We start from the raw sequence: 19,929 nt of genomic DNA on the forward strand, positions 1-19,929 counted from the left end.
TGCAGTCCGCTTGCCTTGCTGCTACAGTGATGGGTACATTCAAAATCTTGAGTCCAACTACGTAACTATGTCCTGCAGGCACAAACAGGAGTCACCCCTTAGCATTTTACTCTTCTCTGATACACAGAGGAGTTTTAAAAAAAGTGATCCCAATATCTGATTCTCCAGGTTTGTGCCAGACCAATCTCTCATAAATCCCCAAGAACACATGCGCACAGCTGTGCGTCTGGGACAAAAGAGGTTGTGGGTGTTTTGTTTTTAGATGTTTCTCCCATATAGCAGTTTCAATGTGGTTAAGATCAGAAACCTGTTTATGTGGGGAAAAAGGCACCTTCTTACTCAAGAGATCTGCTCTGTGGGTGTATATTCAGAATGATATCTGCACACACTTGTAAAAGTTACTTTTTTTTGTTTTTTAAAGTATTGCTAGTGCTAGAATCAACAGAACTTTGGAGGATGAGCTGGACTCTATTCTGACTTCATCAACTGACTGCTTAATATGTTTTCATTGCTGGGGATGATGCCTGAGCTAACAGGACGCCTGCTTGACGTTCAGATCCTAGTGTGAATTTTGAAAGGTTGTCATAGTTTGAAAAAGCACCATTAAAACTGGTTAATGGAGCAAACTTGACCTTGTAGCCACTGAACGATAAGACTACATCCTGGGGAGTCCATGTTTAAGTCACTTTTCAGACCAGCACACTAAATATTAGTGACCCTGTCCGGTGTTGTTATCTGGTAGTTAGTATGCAATAAGAGGATTCTGAAATACCCAGTGGCTGCAAGTGACAAGGTTTACTAATAAGATAGCAGCAGCAAAGCTAATTAAACAAGTTACACAATAAAAGGCCTTCTTGGGAGGAGACAGTAGAATGGTTCTTAATGACTTTCTTGATTGTCATGCAGTATTACTACAAGAGGGTTGAATCCCAGTAGCCCAGATGTCTCATAACAGACTGAATCAACTTGGGCCTTGCTACCTCTGGCTGCTGAGTTCCAAACCTGCGCATATCAGTCTCAGAGGTAGAGAACTTGTGTGCGCCCTCACTCTCTCTGGCAGAATGGTTACCATTTCTACAACCTGAGACCCAGTTCCCGATCAGTTCACCCAATACTGAGATAAACACACACCGTTACTGGACTGGATCCAGGAACAATTTGTTTATCCTCTCTCTAGTTTAGGGATCCGCCACTGCTCAGTCCCTGCCCTCTGAGAGCATCCATTTCCTGTCAACAGCAATCCATTTCTGAAAGTGATGGGCTTGCAGTTTAACAGGATGGGAGAAGGAAATCAGACACGGAGAAAGGATGCTTTTCTAACCACAAAGAGAGGCCATGACAGGGTCAAAACCTGAAGAAGTTATAGGCATGTCACAAACAAGCCTGTCGAGAGAAAAGCAGGAGGTGCCTTTGGGAAATTCTAGGGCTTCCCAAGAGCCTACATCCTTCTCTATCTGTCACAATTGAGCACAGATCTAACTCACCCCTTCCCTGCTGAAGCAGTTTGACTCATGATTTTGAGACAGGATTTCTGCATATGCAGTGAGAAATGAGATTTGGCAGATAGCAGCCATGGAGGATAATATATTAAATTACCCACATTCACAGGGTAAAGGTGGAGTCACTCATCATATGTTAGGCTCCGATCCCAGGACTTGCCTATGGCCCCATGTTAATGATTTATAGCAGACAGCAGGACAGACCACATCAGAGCTACAGCAAGAAAGGTTGCTTGTGAAACAGCTCAGCAGTGCCCCCAAAGAACCACTGAATTTCTGCACAAGCAGACCCCAGCGGATGCTGTTAACCCTGGGGCTCATCAACTGCAGGTTGGTTTGGTTGCTGTTCTTTGTTAAACATTTGGAAGCATATTTGGGACAGGTAAGGAACCAGTTGAAGTGTCTGTGAGAGGCAGCAACACACTTCATCAAGTTGGGCTGCAGCAGATTCTCACACTGGATAGGCACCCTCTCCTGTCCTGTTTCAGAGCAAATCCCCAATGAGAGTTTCATGGAGGCACAGATACTACTGTTCTGGAAACTCCACATATCAGAGGAGTGCACTGTTTTCATCTGTGCATGGCATTTCATGGGCCCCTACCGCAGAATCTCTGCGGAGTAGTGCAGGATACATGGCCTCAACAAAGGGGTGAGATCACTGGAAAAGCTGGGGAGGGTGTCTGTTAAGGAGCAGACTTCCCCCCACAAAACATACCTGCAATAGGGCTACAGCCCAGAACTCAAAGCCCCACATCTCTGCTACTCTGAAACCAGAGTGGGATTGATGGAGAACCTTTTCCTTTGGCCTAATGCCCACTTTCCCCCAGAAGAACCTGCAGAAACAACAAGCTGGTGAAATCCACAATTGTGCCTTGAACCTATACCTGTGTTACAGCGATTCCTCAGAGAGGGTTTACCTAGTTGGCTCCAACCACTGCAGAAAGGCAGAAGACCTTCTGTGATGAGGTTGGCAGCTCCTCCAGAATTGCTACCTGTTTGATGGAGGTGCAATGGGGCCGCAAGCCCACACAAAGGCATTAATGTATGCAGAATAAGGGTGAGAAACGAGGATGTGCTATAGAAATGAATCCGTTTTCACAATCCGGCCTGCCTGATCTCATCCTTATTTTGCTCCTTCCGGGAGGATGGGGTGGGGGCGTTGGTGGGGAGAGATGGGAGGAAGTATTTCCTTTCTCTGCATTCAGGAACCTATCCCCCAGCACCTTCCTGTTTCCTGACACTTTCGATAGTTCACTGACACTCACCCATGACCTACTGATCTTTTATAAAACAAGGACAGTTCTCAACTTTCCCCTATTTGTAGCTATATAAATGTGCTAAAGTGGTGTGACCCCGTCAGTGAAATAAGAACAGGACTAGGAGCCAGAACTCTTATGTTCTATGCTTGGATCTGCCACTCCAGCCTTGAACAAGCTGTGTATCCTTCCTGGGTCCTGGATTCCCTCATCTGTAGGGCCCGACCAAACTCACGGCCGTGAAAAATGCATCATGGACCATGAAATCTAGCCTTCCCCATGAAATTTGGCTACTGTAGGGGGCTGCAATACTGCCACCCTTACTTCTGCACTGCCTTCTGAGATGGGTGGCTGCTGGCGGGGCACCCAGCTCTGAAGGCAGTGCCGCCGCCAGCAGCAGTGCAGAACTAACGGTGGCAATACCGCAATCCCCCTACAATAGCCTTGCGACCCTTCCCTTTTGGATGAGGACCCCCCCCCAGTTACAACACCATGAAATTTCTGATTTAAATACTCGAAACCATCAAATTCAAGATTTTTTAAATCTTATGACCATAAAATTTACCCAAAATGGACCATGAATTTGGCAGGGCCCTACTCATCTGTAAAATGGGATAATACTTTCCTCATTCATAGATGAGGGTGAGGAACTGAGCTGTGGGTACCGAGCTAGCACTTCTCTCAACTGCCAACTTTGGGATCAAGAAATCTACCAAGACTTTATGGTTTCAAAGGAAACCTTTAAAACACAAAGGGATTGCAACCAATGCAGCAGCATCTGCTCGAGTTTGCACACAGGCTGAAACCATAGCTCAGAGAGTTGGGGCTGTCAATGCTGATCTATGAAAATAATGGAAATGGTGTTATTTTAACTACTTCATTGCTGACAAAGGATGCAAGAAAGGAGAGGGCCAATTGTATGGGCAATAATATTAAGATATACCGTGAGCAATGTCTCTTTTTAGGTGGCTGCAATGGCAAATGTTTGTATAAGTATTATTACCTAGGATAGACTGGTAAATTCACTGCCAACCAAGTTCACTGTGGAAGAAATTGGTGTAGCAGAATTGAACGCTTCTATGCTTCCCAACACTCTCATCTCCACAGATGCACACAGCTCGGCAAACATACAAATCATTTAAACAGTGATCTCCAGCGATAACCACCTCCCAGGAGCTCCATGCCTCCCTGCATCAGACTAGGATGACCAACTGAAGTATAACAAAGACTGATTAGCTGAATAGGAGCGTCCCTCTCTAACGTCTTCTCAACATCATACTGGATTCCATGCTGTGTAATACATGATTTCCATGCTATACATGGGACACAACGCTGTCCCATGCTTACGTTGTGCTTAAACAAGTCAGGTTTTCCCCAGGCTCTGTCCCTCAGGAGCACATTAATGCTGAAAGCCAGACCTAGAGGACTGCAGGGGATTCCTGGCTAAGTTAACATTAATAGAACCCGTGTCCCATGAGTCATGTTCATTGCTGCCAGCATAATACAAATGTTTAACTTCATCAATTCAAGCTCTCCACACCTTTGGATGGGGCAACTAGGGCCCAAACCTGCATGGTGCTGAGCACTCCTGATTCCGATGGGAGTTGGGGTGTTCAGCACATCACAAATTTGGACCCTTCTTCTGCTTTCAGTCTTGATCACCAGAACATATAAAAACTCACACGGCTCTACTGATGTCAGCGTAACCTGGGTTGTCTTGAAGCGACTTCTCCCAAGAACTGTTTGGAAGTAAAACTGAAGTATTTGAATCAATGGTTTGAAAATTGGAAACTAACAGGACAGAAAAGTCCAGAAATCGTTACAAGGGCAGCAAAGTTAGAACTGAGTGTTGTTTCTAAAAACCCATCCGCTGTGATGATTGCAGAGAACGCCTTTTCCATGCCAGGTCGGACATAATGGAATGCTATATCCAAAATAAGCACATAGGAGAAAGAGCATACTCTCATTTAGTGGCTTTCTAACTTTGCCATTTAATATCATCTTCCTCCTTCCTGTTGCAGGTCCTAGTCTGCTTCGCAAAGTATTTTCATGTTTCCATTGATTTTTCCTCAGAACTATTTATTCTAGAGTGAATCTGACACTGAAAATGAACAGTTTGAAAATACTGGTTGAATCTGTCTCTCTCTTCAAGTCATTCCTTACTATATTGTAATTCCTTTTCCCAGGCTGGTATCACAACTGACCATGTTGCCAATTTATTTTTAAATCTACATTTTATATACATTTGTTTCAGGAGGGTTTAGTTCTGCTAGATTTCGTTTGCCACTAGAATACTTTGCGTATGACAATTTTTTAAAATTCATCTCTTGTGAGACCACTCACTCCACAGTGCAAATATACCTGCTTAGCATCAATTGGCAATTCCCCACTGAAACATTAATGAGACAAGTCACCAATTTCCTGTTCCAAAGCCCCTCATGGTCAACGTTCGCAGGAAGTGAAAGTGGGCTTTTAATAGAAAACTGAATTTTGAAACCAGTGGTAGTTTAAGGCTTTCCAATCTCATTGGGGGTGGGGTTGTACACCAAAACACCAAGACAGGCACCCCGGTTTTATTTTAGCATTGCATAGCTGGGAAAAAGCAGCCACATGTTTGGCGACTGTTTTTGGGTTGACGAAGGTCCCAGATCTCTTACAAAATCCTGATGAACTAAAAAAGAGTTGAGGCAAAATGATCTCCTTTTTGGCAGTCTCAGCAGAAGGGCCAGATACTGAGAAAGCCAAAGACTGAATTCTCTTCTCACTTCCTGGACTCAATCCTGCAGAACAAGACTAAAGCACACCTGCAGGAGGTACCATGCGGGTCATTTGCCCTGTGCTATATGGTCTCTGGAGATCCTTCAACACACCAGAGCATCTGAAAAATGTCTCTCAGAAAATTACTACACAAGCTCAGGCCTGTCAAGAGAAATTTGGGGACCAGATACATCACGTTTGCTGGGGCCCTACCGCCTCCCATTTCATGTTATTTACACAGATGTTTCTCCCCATCATTCCCCAAGCTCAGGGCCCCAGTACAGCCCCCGCCCCCCGCCCCCCTTCTCTTCAGCCCTGGTTAAGTTTAAACTCAATGGGCCCAATTCTCAGTTACTTGGTTCCTGCATTTGGTGCCTTTAAGACACTTTTATCCTTCTGGGGTGAAGTCCTGGCCACATTCAAGTCAACAGGAGTTTTGTCAATTATCCGTTCTTCAGAGTCCTGCCTGACACCCATTGCAGAGTTCTGGCAGCCTCTGGGATGCTCTCACTTATATTGATTCATCACAGCTTGCCCTAGGCACGCTGTGGTTTTGAGCAAGGATAACACAAAGTCCTATGCCACTTCTACATAGCCAGGGAGGCCCCGCCCTCTGGCCCCAGAGCAACCCCGCTCTGGCCCCAGAGCAGCACTTACGTCCACTTTAATGCCCCTGTGTACTGCCAGAGTGATCTAAAGAGACCGTAAGGTAACGGCAAGCTGTTTTGTTGTTTAATGTAAAGGATATCCTGCACATTGCAATGCTAACAACCCGTTTCCCTTCTACAAGAGGATCATATGTTGTGCAGCTAGTCCTGAAGTGACACGTTTCACCCGCAAACATTCCAGAAGAACCCACCACCTGGCTTCTGTATGCAGAATGAAGGAAGTTAGCAGAAAGACAACTATTACTCTGACAGAAGTGCTAAAGGACAACGTAAGGAACTGACTTGTTACAGCTCTGCAGATTTATTTATATTTAATACTTCTTATAAAGCAGCAACCTCAAGAAAAAAAGAAGATGCAAGTGTAAAGCCACAAGAGAAAGAACATGCCTCAGGTACACAGATCAAGGAAATGCCAGCCCAACCTGCGTGGGAATGGGAGAAATTCTGTCCACCTCCACCAGCTGCATTCTCTCCCCTAGCCACAAAACTGTCCTTGTACTGCATGCCTGACACCAGACCTCATCTCCCAGGCATTTCAGTGCATACCACCACACTGCTGAGCTGGTGTTGCCAAATTAAGCGGAAGGAACTTCTTCGGACTCATTAGCAACTGGCCGGAGAGAGTGCATGCATGCAAATTGATCCTAGAGATCTCTTGACTCTTCCAGCTATAATAACTATCATCAGGTTACAGAGAATTGTTCTGGCTCTTGGACTGCATTGAAGGAAAAGCTCTTGCTATCAAAGGAAGAGATCATAAAAGCAGTCACCAGCTTCACGAAAGAGACCCTGTGTATGAGAGAGAGAACGGAGTTACTGACACTTGGCACTTTTCAGGATTGCCAATATCTGCCATCAGGTTGTGGGACTGTTAGACCTACTTACTGCTCCCCTCCTTCCCTGGGGTGATGGCTTTTGTGTTTCATACATGGGGGAAGAGATTGCTGGGCTTTGCATTTCAGACTAGGAAAGAGGGAGCAGTAACCCCCTCTCCTCCCCAAATCCTGCTGGGGGAAGAGGATGTGTCTTTATTTCACAAATCACGCAGCACTGCTTTACTAGACTTCATCTTTTGATTCAACTGTTAGCTGCTGCAGCAAGGACCTCTGTGGCATTTGGAAGCCAGATGCTCCCAAGGATGGGATGGGCAAGAAGCACTGCTCTAGCCCATCCCAATGGCCGGTTCGTGGACCAGTGCCAGTCCCTGAGATCCCCCTGGAAGTTTAGGAAGACAGTAAGCCGGTCCCTGGTATCAAAAAGATTGAGAAACACTGGGCTAGAGGATAGAGAAGCAAGGTCCAGTGGCACTAGAAAAATCATCATTTGCTGAGCAAGCTTATAAAGAAGACCAGGTTCAGCAAGGTTTGTGGGGCCAGCTTGATCAAGGCCAAAGCACGTCAGACCTGTTTTAGAAAGACATTTTGGTCTAGTCTCCAGCCTGTTTTAGAAACATGAAGAGTTAAGTTTTTGTTAGGCTGAGTCCATTACAAAAGCCATGCCAGCTGACATCTTGCTATGTAGATGGGCCCACAGAAGGGGTCCCAATGCAGTAGTGATGAGCTAGAGAAAGAGTCCGAGTATATCAGCCCTGACAGGATTGAGCCTGTGCAAGGTCTCGGCTTTGGCCTGTGCCGACTTCAAATTTAAACAGAAGTGACCCAATTTACAGCCCTGCCCACACTATGACTGAAATCGAGAAAGAAGCCAACAGCTGTTGCTAGCAAGATCTAGCACTGCTACCCCAAGCTGCGGGGATGAGGATTTTCCCCTAACCGAATCAAGCCTGCTAGCTCCACCACGGCCACGTCTACAAAAGGACATTTTAACAAAAAAAAAATAAATCAAATATGAGCCCTCACGTTAATCTGAATCAGCTTTAGCAGAACTGGGAGCTTTAGTATAGACAAGAGTGGCAGTCTACATCACTTTGTACTACTGTTAGGCCTTGTCCACACTAGAAAGTTGTACTGCTTTAACAATACCATCGTCTGTCCTACAATTCAGTGCTTCGGAATAAAGGTGATTATCATACAGGAAGAGGGATACCTGTACCACTATAAGAAGATAATATCAAGCTCCTATGTAGTAGATCTCAAAGTAACTTACAAAAGGTCGCCACAGAATCCTTATCATCATTTTACATGTGGGGAAACTGGGGCAGAGGGCAGTGAAATGACTTGCCCATGGTCACTAGTGACAGAGCTGGGAATAAAACCCAGGTCTTCTAAGTCCCATTCCAGTGTTCTAGTCACTAGGCCACCTTTATACCACTATAACTGCATCCATCCTAGGGCTTGTACTGGTATAACCATACCAAATAAAAAAAGGCAGGGGAGGGAGAAATCACACCCCTATCTGACATAATTATAGCAGTACAACTTTGAAGGGTAGACGAGGCCTCAGTTAAACCTGCTACGGGGCAGGTCTGAGTTAACTTAAGATCAACAAGGATTAGATATTTATATGGATATCAAGAATTATCCTAATTAATGACACCAGAAGTTTTGGAATGGATAGCAAACTTTGTGTTTCACAGTTTAAGCCATCTCTGTTAGAGAGCAGGATGAGACCTATACGGGAGATGGATTATTCTCCCATCTGCCTACTGCAAGGCTCTCACACCTCCTTGTGAAACGTCGGGTACCCAGCCACCGTCAGATAAAAGATACTGGCCTAGGAAGACCTTAGGAACTACCAGACTGGCTCAGACCCATGACTGACACAGAGGTAAGAGCTACAATGATTTTCCCAAGCTTGCTCCCAAATCAAGATGCTGAAACTCAAAAACCAAACAGAAATCTCAAGGCTGTTTCTTCTCCTCGCTCTAGGGAGAAATCTGCATCTTTTTTTAAAAGAGGGACATTTAACTATGAAGCAGCAGGACTTGTTCTGCATGCACACAGGATAACTATTCACCACCTGCAACACTTTGCCAGTACGGGTTGTTTTGGACTGGTTTTTTGTTTTGTTTTTTGCTACAAGCTCCATTGCTTTCTGCTGCGTGGGAGTCTGGCAGCTTCACCCAAGAAGAGTGCAAACCGCTGACGTAGAAGCCAAAGGCCTCTCTAAGGAACACCAGGGGTAGGATCAAGCCCTCTTCCCGGCCATCAGCACCGCCTTGCTCAGCTGGAGGAGGATTTGGCAGCATGTCCTCGTCATTGAGAGGGAGAGGATCCCATACTCACTGGCACAACAATGCAGTTTTTTTTGAAGGGAGAGAGGATTGCTAGATTCCTTTATAGGCTTAAATTCTTCATACATCTTGCCCTGTTTAACAGCAGAAATGGAATTCAATACAGCTCTTGAAGAAAGCCACTGCCAAATCCACGTGTGGAAGATCCAATTCCTCCATGAGAGCTAAAAAAATAACTAATCAGCCTGAGGCGTCTCCTATTCTCGTCCCTTCACCACCAGAGCACAGCAGAAGTGGGTGGGATACTGTGAGTGCGTGCATGGGGGAGAGACAAGGGAAACAGAACGGGTGTGACTGGTCCCGACCCCCCAGAGAAATAGACTGTGTAGCTCGAGCCACTGTCAAAGCAACTCGAACACCTGAGAGTAGTTAGCCACATCCAGCCTCAGAAAGAGAAGTGCAGGACAGATTCCCTTCCTCCCACCTCACTGTGAAACATGCAGTTCACTTCTGCAACTACACCATGAACATTGGCAGCAAGCCTCCAATTAAAGTAGGTTTTGCCAGAATTAGATCAGTTTCCAAATCTTGGCAGCAGCAGCAGGGAGATGTGAGAAAGGACTCCAGATGCAATTGTGCATACTTCTTATCGCCTGGTTTTTAAAATGCCCTCGGACGCAGCTAAATATTCAAATAAAGCGAAAAGAGGGACAAGTCACCAACACATTTCTGCACTGTGGCTATTGCTCACTTCAGTTCTGTGAGGCTTTAACGTTCGCACAAGTGCACAGAACCTGGGATCAGTGCTTGTTTTACAAAATGAACTGAAAATATTAGAAACAAAAGAAAACACCAACAACCAAGAGAAGTGGGAATTCAATTCATTTTAGATACGTCCCACCTGAAAAAATCCCTCATCACGTGTTCCAGAGTGATGTATTTAGTCTTGAGAAACACACTGCTTTTGACTCAGATGAACTTTCACATCTATTTGCTCTGCTTAAAACACCACGGTGATCTATGACAGTGAAATCCGACCTTTCCTCTTGGACTATCTTAAAGCACATGATCCAGGAGTTTGTTTTAAGTAGCCAGGAGGAATGAAGTCTTCAACAATCTATTCCTTTGATCTTCCTTTTAAGCAAAGTTCTTTTTCATAAAAGGTAACCAAGAAAGGAGGCAAAACCACTTAGCAAACATACTTGGATTAAGACGCCCTTCACTGCAACTGTTTGTTTACACTTTGTGCCTGGAAAATATAACGAGTCTATTGGTAGAGAAACACACAATGTTCAACTGTCATTTTAAATGGGGGAGAATGGATACTGCTTAGGGATATCTGAGGGGTGCTTTTCCTAAAGAAAATTTTGTTGATACTTGGTGCATTCCAGTGATGATCTAAAAAGAAAAAAAAAAAGGGTTCACTTCAGAAGCATTAATAAGTCACAGGGATAAGTCCTCTCTGACCAGGATGGTTAGCAGAAGCCATTAGGACAAGGGAGAACTAGTGTGTGAATTCCCTGAGAAGCAGGAAAATCATCTCAAGCCTCATTCTAGTTTATTTGGAGAATTTTGGATCCCATCACTGATTTGTGGGTAGGATCCCTTTGTAATGAAAGCCTGAACACGCAATTTTTGAACTCAGTACCACAGTTACCACCTGTCCTGTCGAGAGAGTTTTTAAATAACTATTTGGCTAATAAGTCATTAAAAATTTGCACATTGGACAGGTTTTCTCCCAGAATCTTAAGGTTGCCATTTCCTGTAAAACACACCTACCCCACCCCAAAAACCCAGATTTCATTCACATACCACAAAATCTTTTCCAGTTCCTGATGCCAGCTATCATCAAGGAAGAGGGAATTTCCTGGGGTTATGCTGCAGCTTGTTGCTACCCTTTACTAGACCCCAGGTACAACAAGGGCTTGTTATTCCTAGTGACAACCCCACCTTCTGGTCCAGAATTTCACTCCACTTGGTACCTTTCACAGTCTTCCCAACTTCCTCCAACTTTTTTTCTTCTTTTCAGACTTGTGACTTATTTTTTTAATTTCTAACTCAATGTTCAGAGAAGTGCAGCACATCTTAGAGTTAGGTCATTTAGAGTTTTCTGCTCCAATAACCTTAAGTTTTATTTGTGCCTGCTGACCACAGAACTACTGCAATTCACTCACAATGAATTGCCCATTACAAAACAAGTTCCAGATGTAAGAAAATTCTCACTCACTACCTGCAATGCACCTTTGAAAGGTGCACTTATAGCAATGAAATACACAGAAACTCTAGTACACACACCCCTCTCTGCTTACTGGCCCAAGTGAAAGACTCATTTCTCTGAGCTAGCACTTCCACTAAGTAACACAAGGCATATTTGAGTTTTAGAAATGTTTATATATGGGAGGAATTAAGATGACACCGCCGGTGACAGGACAGTTTCCTGATCACCTTCCTGAGTTCAGAATAAACAAGTAGTTATTGTGATGGTATAAAAGTCTAAGGAGCACAGAGTAGCCTAAGAAATAGATAACTTTGGCATCTTATTGTTTCACTTGTGGGTTTGACATGCAATTTAAAGAGGTCCTATCTGCCACATCCAATACTTGGCAGGAAAAGAACTCCACACATACGCATTTAGGAAGACGGAGTATTTCTCTTCGCTGAGGGGGGAAAACTCAAGAACACCAATATTGTAGAATGTGGCAGTGGACAGCTCTTATCCACCATTCCTCCTGCTTCAAAACAAGAAAATACTACAGCACTCCTGCCACAACCATGTCACAAAAACAACCGCATCCTTATTTTCACACACAGAGCTCTGCTACAATTTCACAACAATAGGATCAAGTCACTAATTTGACTGAGCTCATCTTTTTTAAACCAAAAACATTTAACTTCTGAATTAGACTTCTGCATCCCAGGGTGATTGATTCTACCCCTTCTCTGCACATGCAGAACAAATATGTTCCCAGCAAAGAGGCAAGACAGATAGAAGACCAGAGGAATGGTGGCTATAAAGCAAGTAAGAATTGAGGGGGAAGAAGAAATGGACGCAAGAATAATAAGTAGCCATCTGCTTTACCTGCTGCCTCCCTGTGCACATCTTTGTTTATAGCAGAGAAAACATTACAATGAGCCTGCATCATTTTCACCAAAATGCAAAACAAATCTCATTAACAAAAGGTAACTCAGTATGCACTAAAAAGGCGAAATCTGTTGAGAAAAGGTGGAGACATTCAACACAGGCACACTTAAGACATTAACCTAGATATTTTCCTGGAAGATGAAGCAGTATATAGTCAGTTGGCAGTGCCACAGCCAACCTGAAGCTTTTAATTCAGAAATATCTCCTATTGCTGTCACAAACCCCTCCTCCGCAGCTGCAATTTCAAGCCATCTCCCTTTCCACATCAGCCCATTCCTGCCAGCCTCAAAAATAAACTGAGGGAAAACAATGCAGTGTCGAACCATTCAGACTGGGTCAACACTCAAGAAGGGTCTATTTTCAGGTAGGGATCAGCACCTGTAGTGGACACACATACATGGACAACAGCAGAGAAATCTGAACGGGGGCAAATGGTGATGCCAGGAATTAAAGGGTACCATGTTAACTTACACTGATTCTGGAGCTTCAGGGTTCAGTGTCTGGAGGTGTAAGGGGGGGAAGGCTTTCGGAGGGTGCAATTGTAAGGGATCTGTGGAGTAGCCCCTGTAGGCGTGCAAGTGTCTGATAACAGAGGCAGCACCTCTGAGTCTCAATACAAGCCTGGCCCCTGAGGCTCCGTGCACAAGACTTCCCAAACTTGGCCAACGTTTGCCAAGCTTGCCGCACCAGCAAAGTGTATCTCAACTAGGGAGGTGCAAGAGAGGTGAGGGCAACCTGCTGTAGATGTGAGCGCCAGGGGGATCCGGAATGATAAGCATGCAGCGGGGGGGGGGGTCAGTCTCTGGGTCTCTCACCTGGCTCGCTTTGTAGAACTGCTTCTTCAGCCCAGCCACGGACATGCTGCCTCCTCTCCCAGCCTCGGGGGCGGGGGGGACCAGACACGGATCAGCCCTGCACCAACCAGCACAGCACCCAAGACACACGGACAGCCTGAGACCCAGGGACAGACAGACAGACCCGAGCCTGAGACCCAGGGACAGACAGACAGACCCGAGCCGAGCCGAGCCTGAGACCCAGGGACGGACAGACAGACCCGAGCCTGAGACCCAGGGACAGACAGACCCGACCCTGAGACCCAGGGACGGACAGACCGACCCACCCGAGCCTGAGACCCAGGGACGGACAGACGGACCCGAGCCGAGCCTGAGACCCAGGGACGGACAGACCCGAGCCGAGCCTGAGACCCAGGGACGGACAGACGGACCCGAGCCGAGCCTGAGACCCAGGGACGGACAGACGGACCCGAGCCGAGCCTGAGACCCAGGGACGGACAGACGGACCCGAGCCGAGCCTGAGACCCAGGGACGGACAGACGGACCCACCCGAGCCTGAGACCCAGGGACGGACAGACCCGAGCCTGAGACCCAGGGACGGACAGACGGACCCGAGCCGAGCCTGAGACCCAGGGACGGACAGACGGACCCGAGCCGAGCCGAGCCTGAGACCCAGGGACGGACGGACAGACAGACCCGAGCCTGAGACCCAGGGACAGACAGACGGACCCGAGCCGAGCCGAGCCTGAGACCCAGGGACAGACAGACAGACCCGAGCCGAGCCTGAGACCCAGGGACAGACAGACAGACCCGAGCCTGAGACCCAGGGACGGACAGACAGACAGACCCGAGCCTGAGACCCAGCACGGACGGACGGACGGACAGACAGCGCCTGACACGGAGCGGGCGGATGCCCCAACAGCCCTGGCGGAGCTCCACGGACACACAGACAAACAGACGGACACGGCCCGGCTCCCCGCGCGGCGGCGCCTCCCCCTCCCGCTCCTCTCCGGAAGTTACATGGCAGCCCGCCGCCCGCTTCCGCCTCTGGCCAGGCCGGAAGCGGCGGGCCAGCCCCGCGGAGGGACACACGTCCCTTTGCTAGAGCGTCAGACTAGGAATCACTCCGCCCCCTGCCGGCCCGAGGCAGTGAGATCCGCCCTACCATAGATATGCGCGTGTGAGAGAATGTCCTACTGCAGCACCATAGAAAGTGAGGCCGCGGCTAGAGAGTCACCCTGCAGGCGATCTGCTGCTACAACGCCCCCTGCAGGCAGGAGCGCCATGGAGTGCGTGAGATCCACAAACAAACGCAGCCCAGGCTGGGACAGCAGGTGTACTGCGTACACTTGTGATTAATGTCTATCACTATTATTATCACTATTGAGCAACAGCATTATTATACTGTCCGTTGCTAATAGCTCTACTTTTGATCACTGTTATCACCACCACTTATTACTATTATGGTTTTCACCATGACCAAGATGGCTGTTATTTTCACTACTGTCATGATTTCAGTGGTTTTATCACCATTAATTTTCTCGTCACCATTACTACAAGTACTCACTATTAACTCTCAAGACTGAGAAGCATTATTAATTATTTATATAGTGCCAACAGTGCCCTAAGCACATTATAGATATGAAGACACGGTCCTTGAACAGAAGACCATTCACTGTCAGAGCTCAGTTCTGTTATCACATAGCTCCCCCACCAGCCTGCAAAGACTTATGGAGTTGCTTAACTTTATGCACTGTGGGTAGGCCCACTGACTTCATAGTCATAGCCATTGATGGGACTAGTCACATTAGTTAAGCATGTGTATAAGTGTTTCTAGGACTGCAACAACTTAAAAGTTTTACCAGCACAATCCCATTATTCCATCTGATTTCTTGATGTTCCAGGAAATTCTTTTGGAACACCTGATACGTTCTGATTTTTCATTTCATAAATCAGAACCTTAGGTTTGTTCAAGACTTGTTATACCGGGTAGAATTAGTTCTAACATCAAATCCAGTCCAGAATCAGAAACAAACAGGCCAATAGAACAAGCAGTCAGTGTAATTAACAGTGTCTGGAGTTTCAGAGTAGCAGCCATGTTAGTCTATATCTGCAAAAAGAGCAGGAGTACTTGTGGCACCTTAGAGACTAAGATAAAAATCCATGCTAGTCTTTTGATTGCAATGAATGTTGATGATACATGTTCAGTGTTTCACAATAAATGCATTGTTAACTCTGAATTCCTGGAAAAAATCCTCCACTCCAAGAAATATGCCCACTGTTGAAAAAGAAGCTAGCAATAATGATAGCAACAGTTTCATAAGTGCATGTTTGTCTCATCTGACTATTTCGCAACTCTAAGAAAGGTTGCCGCAAAATTGTGCGTATTAGGCAGAACCACTTTTTCACCCCAAACTCTGTTTCTTCTCCCTGGAGATGTATTCCTACAACTCTGCCTGTTCTATACCTGGAGAAACAAATATGAAAAGGTTTCTCCTGTTCCCTTTTTCATATGTTTGTCTGTTGGGGGGTGGGGACTTTGTGTTTTTTGTTTTGTTTTCTATGCATTTTTTAATTTTATTTTGGTGTAAATCTGAGACTAAATCCATTGACTGAAGTGGAATTATTCCAGATTTACACCAATGTCATGGAAAACAGAATTTGACCTCATAGCTTGTGCTTTGTCTGGGTTTAATATGACTGCCTGAAATCATAAACTGGCCAAGATTCAGTCACTGACACTTCACTCCTTTCCGCTCCAAATATAAAATTCACTTTCAACATAGCTTTCCCCGTAAGCAACACATGGCAGATAGACCGCCACAGCATTCCATCTGCAGCTATGTTAATACTTCCCCTGCATCCGTAACTGATCACTAACAATACTAGCTTTTGATACATCAACCCTGAAGCACCAAAGATAGCGTATCATAGATCATAGGACTGGAAGGGACCTCGAGAGGTCTTCTAGCCCAGTCCCCTGCACTCAAGGCACGACCAAGCATTAACTAGACCATTCCTGACAGGTGTCTATCCAATCTAGTCTTAAAAATCTCCAACGAGGGAGATTCGTCCGTCTCCCTAGGCAATTTATTCCAGTGCTTAACCACCCTGACAGTTAGCAAGTTTTGTGCAAGTGTCTCAGAGTGAGGACAGGGACAATCCTCTGAGTGTAAAAGCCTGGGCATATGTGTCCTAATTCCGTGCATGAGACTTTCCATACGCGGTCAACATGTGCAAAGCTTGTCACACCAATGAAATGTAACCGAACTGGAATGAGACCGGGCGTGCGAGTAGTGTATGCAGCGACTGAGAGTAGGTCTGTAATCTGCTCCTTCCGCCCAGTCGCCGAGAGGCTTCCACCTCTTCCAGCCTCTGGAGCTGAGCACTACTAGCCCAGCACAGATAGGCCAGAGCCAGGGAGACACAAGAATAGACAGAGCAGCCTGCGAGACACAGGGACAGACAGATGGACACACCAAATCGAGAGTCAGACACCAGGCGACGGACAGACGGACCCCCAAGTTTCCTGGGGCGGAGCTTTCTAGACAGACAGACACCATTCCCTCCCAAATATTACAGACCTAATACAAAATCCTGGCCTCCACCAGCACAGCTGGGCATCCTTCTATGAGTCTGCCCTGTCATCTTCTCACTCCAGAAGTTTCTGGCGTTGGGATTATGCCTCCTCAGAGGTCTGGGGCTTCTGGGATGCCTAAGTGAATTAAGCCAACCTGACAGGGTGCACTGTGAGGCCTCTGAGGACCCGTGGGGGGCACAAGGCTGTGGACAACACAGGGCCCTGCCAGACACCGTTCCCTCTAGAGCAGTGATCCCCAACCTTTTCCCGGTGGTGAGGGCCAGACGAAGAGCCACCGAGGACCATGGCCGGCGAACAAGCATCTGCCGAAATGCCCCAAGACGCGGCAACAAGGTCAAGAGGCGTCGCTGCCGAAAATCAGCAGCGTTTCGGCAGCGACGCCTCTTAGTGACGCTGCTTTTTGGCGGCAACGCCTCTTGATGATGCCGCTTTTTGGCGGCATTTTGGCAGTGATGCCTCTCGATGATGCCGCTTTTTGGCAGCACTTCGGCGGTGACGCCTCTCGATGACACCGCTTTTTGGCAGCATTTCGGCAGATGCTTGTCTGCTGGCCATGGCGCCTGCGGGCACCGCATTGGGGACCCCGCTCTAGAGCCAGCCCTCACCCTATATGCCCTAATGGTTTTACATCTATGGCAGAGCAAATACATGGGCTGGTCCCCTGAGGTTTGCCTTATGTGGGGCTACCTGCCATGAGCAAGAAGGGACCGTGGACACTGCTTCACACCTATGGCTATTGGATCTCTGAGTTTTCTCCCACGTCCAGTGCATCGGGGCTGACGCCTCTGCAATAGTGGGGACGACTCTGTCACCAGCATCCCCAACATGTTGGGTGAAAACAGAGGTTATAACTGCTCTATGCTATGATGTGGATCCAAGCTGCAGTTCTGATTGAATTCCTGCTTTAAGTGCAAAATTCATGTCGCTTTGTAACTTTGTCAGACTTCTCGTTTGGGCACAAATTTCAGACTGAGGCAGACACCCAGTGTGGAAAATTTCAGCAGAAATGGTTAAAGTTTGGTAAACGTATAAGCAAAACAAGGTCTTAGAATGGGACGTGTGTGGCATTCAATAATAGGCTTGCCCAACAAACAAACCTGCCTATAATATAAAAAATGGCCAATTTTCAAATATCTATTTTTTTTAATTAGATAATTTTTCAAAGAATAAATGTCATAGACTCATAGACTCTAGGACTGGAAGGGACCTCGAGAGGTCATCGAGTCCAGTCCCCTGCCCTCACGGCAGGACCAAATACTGTCTAGACCATCCCTAATAGACATTTATCTAACCTACCCTTAAATATCTCCAGAGATGGAGATTCCACAACTTCCCTAGGCAATCTATGTCCTAGAAAGTCTGTTTCTACCCATGACTACTGCTATTCAAACACTGAGGCAAAAACAGAACTTACACAAACTCCTGCTTCAAATCCCAGTCTCCATGGAACCTCAACTGTGAGTTACTGGTGATGTCTCCATGAAGTATTTTCCTACTTGGCTATCTGAGTGCAGGCTTCAGGATTCTCAGAAGTCCCATTAACAGGGATCTTTGTCTTCCCTTTGCATTGGTGCATGTTTAAAAAGCATGCTTTGCTTGTTAGTGGGCACTAAAGGTCAGACTGCATTTGGACCACAATCTGTCCTTACCTGGAAATTTAAGTCACTTGCTCTCCTCTTCAAAAACCTTCCCAAACTCAAAGGAGTTCAAAATAAGCTCTACGTTGTTGTGAGTTCTTTACATTGTCTTGAATGCACTTTTCTCTGTGATTCTTGCTGCATCTGCATTATGCTAGAATTTTGGCTAAACTCTTTATATAAATTCTTAAACAAATGTTAATTAAAGGCTGACTATATGCCTTGATCGTTTGTATCTGACTCTAGTTCAACACTTTTTGATAATTATATGAGGCCTATAGGACAACACAGAGCAGCCTGCATCGGCAGAACTGACCTGAGAAATCCATACTTCTTTCCTATGGGCAATAAACATATGGTATGACAAGTCCTTTTCAGTGACTTATACATAGATTCATAGATTAATAGACTCTAGGACTGGAAGGGACCTCTAGATGTCATCGAGTCCAGTCCCCTGCCCTCATGGCAGGACCAAATACTGTCTAGACCATCCTTGATAGACATTTATCTAACCTACTCTTAAATATCTCCAGAGATGGAGATTCCACAACCTCCCTAGGCAATTTATTCCAGTGTTTAACTACCCTGACAGTTAGGAACTTTTTCCTAATGTCCAACCTAAATCTCCCTTGCTGCAGTTTTTTAAGCCCATTGCTTCTTGTTCTATCATTAGAGGCTAAGGTGAACAAATTTTCTCCCTCCTCCTGATGACACCCTTTTAGATACCTGAAAACTGCTATTATGTCCCCTCTCAGTCTTCTCTTTTCCAAATTAAATAAACCCAGTTCTTTCAGCCTTCCTTCATAGGTCATGTTCTCAAGACCTTTAATCATTCTTATTGCTCTTCTCTGGACCCTCCCCAATTTCTCCACATCTTTCTTTATCTTCCAGATAAAGGAATATGTGAATAATTAGTAACACTCAGAATTAAATAATTAATTGATGTAAATAGGTCCAATCATTGCACCAGCAAAATCTGCCCCAGTGTGTGAACAATCTGTTGATTTCACATTCACACATATATTAAGATAAGTTCCTGTCTGCATCCTAAAAGACTTGCCCACACCGGTATTGCCCTGGCCTCTTCCTTTGTCATTCAGTGTTAAAGGCATTCTGAACTATATGCATTTCCTCACCTTTTGGGGGCGAAGCCAGACTTTCAGGCACCTGCTCCCCTACTTGGTGTAAACTTTGCTTGTACCAATCAGAAACGAACACACAGTTTTTGGGCCCCGTCCCCTATGACACTTCTATGATGTCATAGTGGGTATTTTAGGCTAGTCTGCCATGTGCAGGCAGAAGAGGAGAAAGAAAAACGAATCCTGTGTACCTTGTGCACACCCATAACCAAGCCTGATCACCTCGAAGCCTCTCTCAGCTCACGTGTTTTAAGCAGAGTTTCTACGTTTGCCAGTCGTTATGAGTTGGTTTGTATTCATAAG

At 46.0% G+C, this 19,929-nt stretch overlaps 1 protein-coding gene across 28 annotated transcripts in view; it reads right to left on the reverse strand.

Moving 5' to 3' along the window:
• SH3GL1 (SH3 domain containing GRB2 like 1, endophilin A2) overlaps nt 1–14,269 on the reverse strand; it is a 47,043-nt gene extending 32,774 nt beyond the window's left edge. For 2 of the 28 annotated variants that reach the window (XM_050934212.1, XM_050934204.1), the window contains exon 1: nt 13,271–13,515. In XM_050934212.1, the coding sequence (XP_050790169.1) occupies nt 13,271–13,315 (45 nt within the window). In that variant the 5' untranslated portion in view covers nt 13,316–13,515. Of the gene's footprint in view, nt 1–2,214; nt 2,269–13,270; nt 13,516–13,614; nt 13,778–13,909; nt 13,925–13,989 lie in introns of those variants that run through there. The other 26 variants (XM_050934223.1, XM_050934214.1, XM_050934225.1 and 23 more) reach the window with 26 other exon arrangements.
• Between the last annotated feature and the right edge of the window lie 5,660 nt (nt 14,270–19,929).

This window comes from Gopherus flavomarginatus, chromosome 24 (assembly GCF_025201925.1).
Source record: "Gopherus flavomarginatus isolate rGopFla2 chromosome 24, rGopFla2.mat.asm, whole genome shotgun sequence".
Taxonomy (NCBI): Eukaryota; Metazoa; Chordata; order Testudines; family Testudinidae; genus Gopherus; species Gopherus flavomarginatus.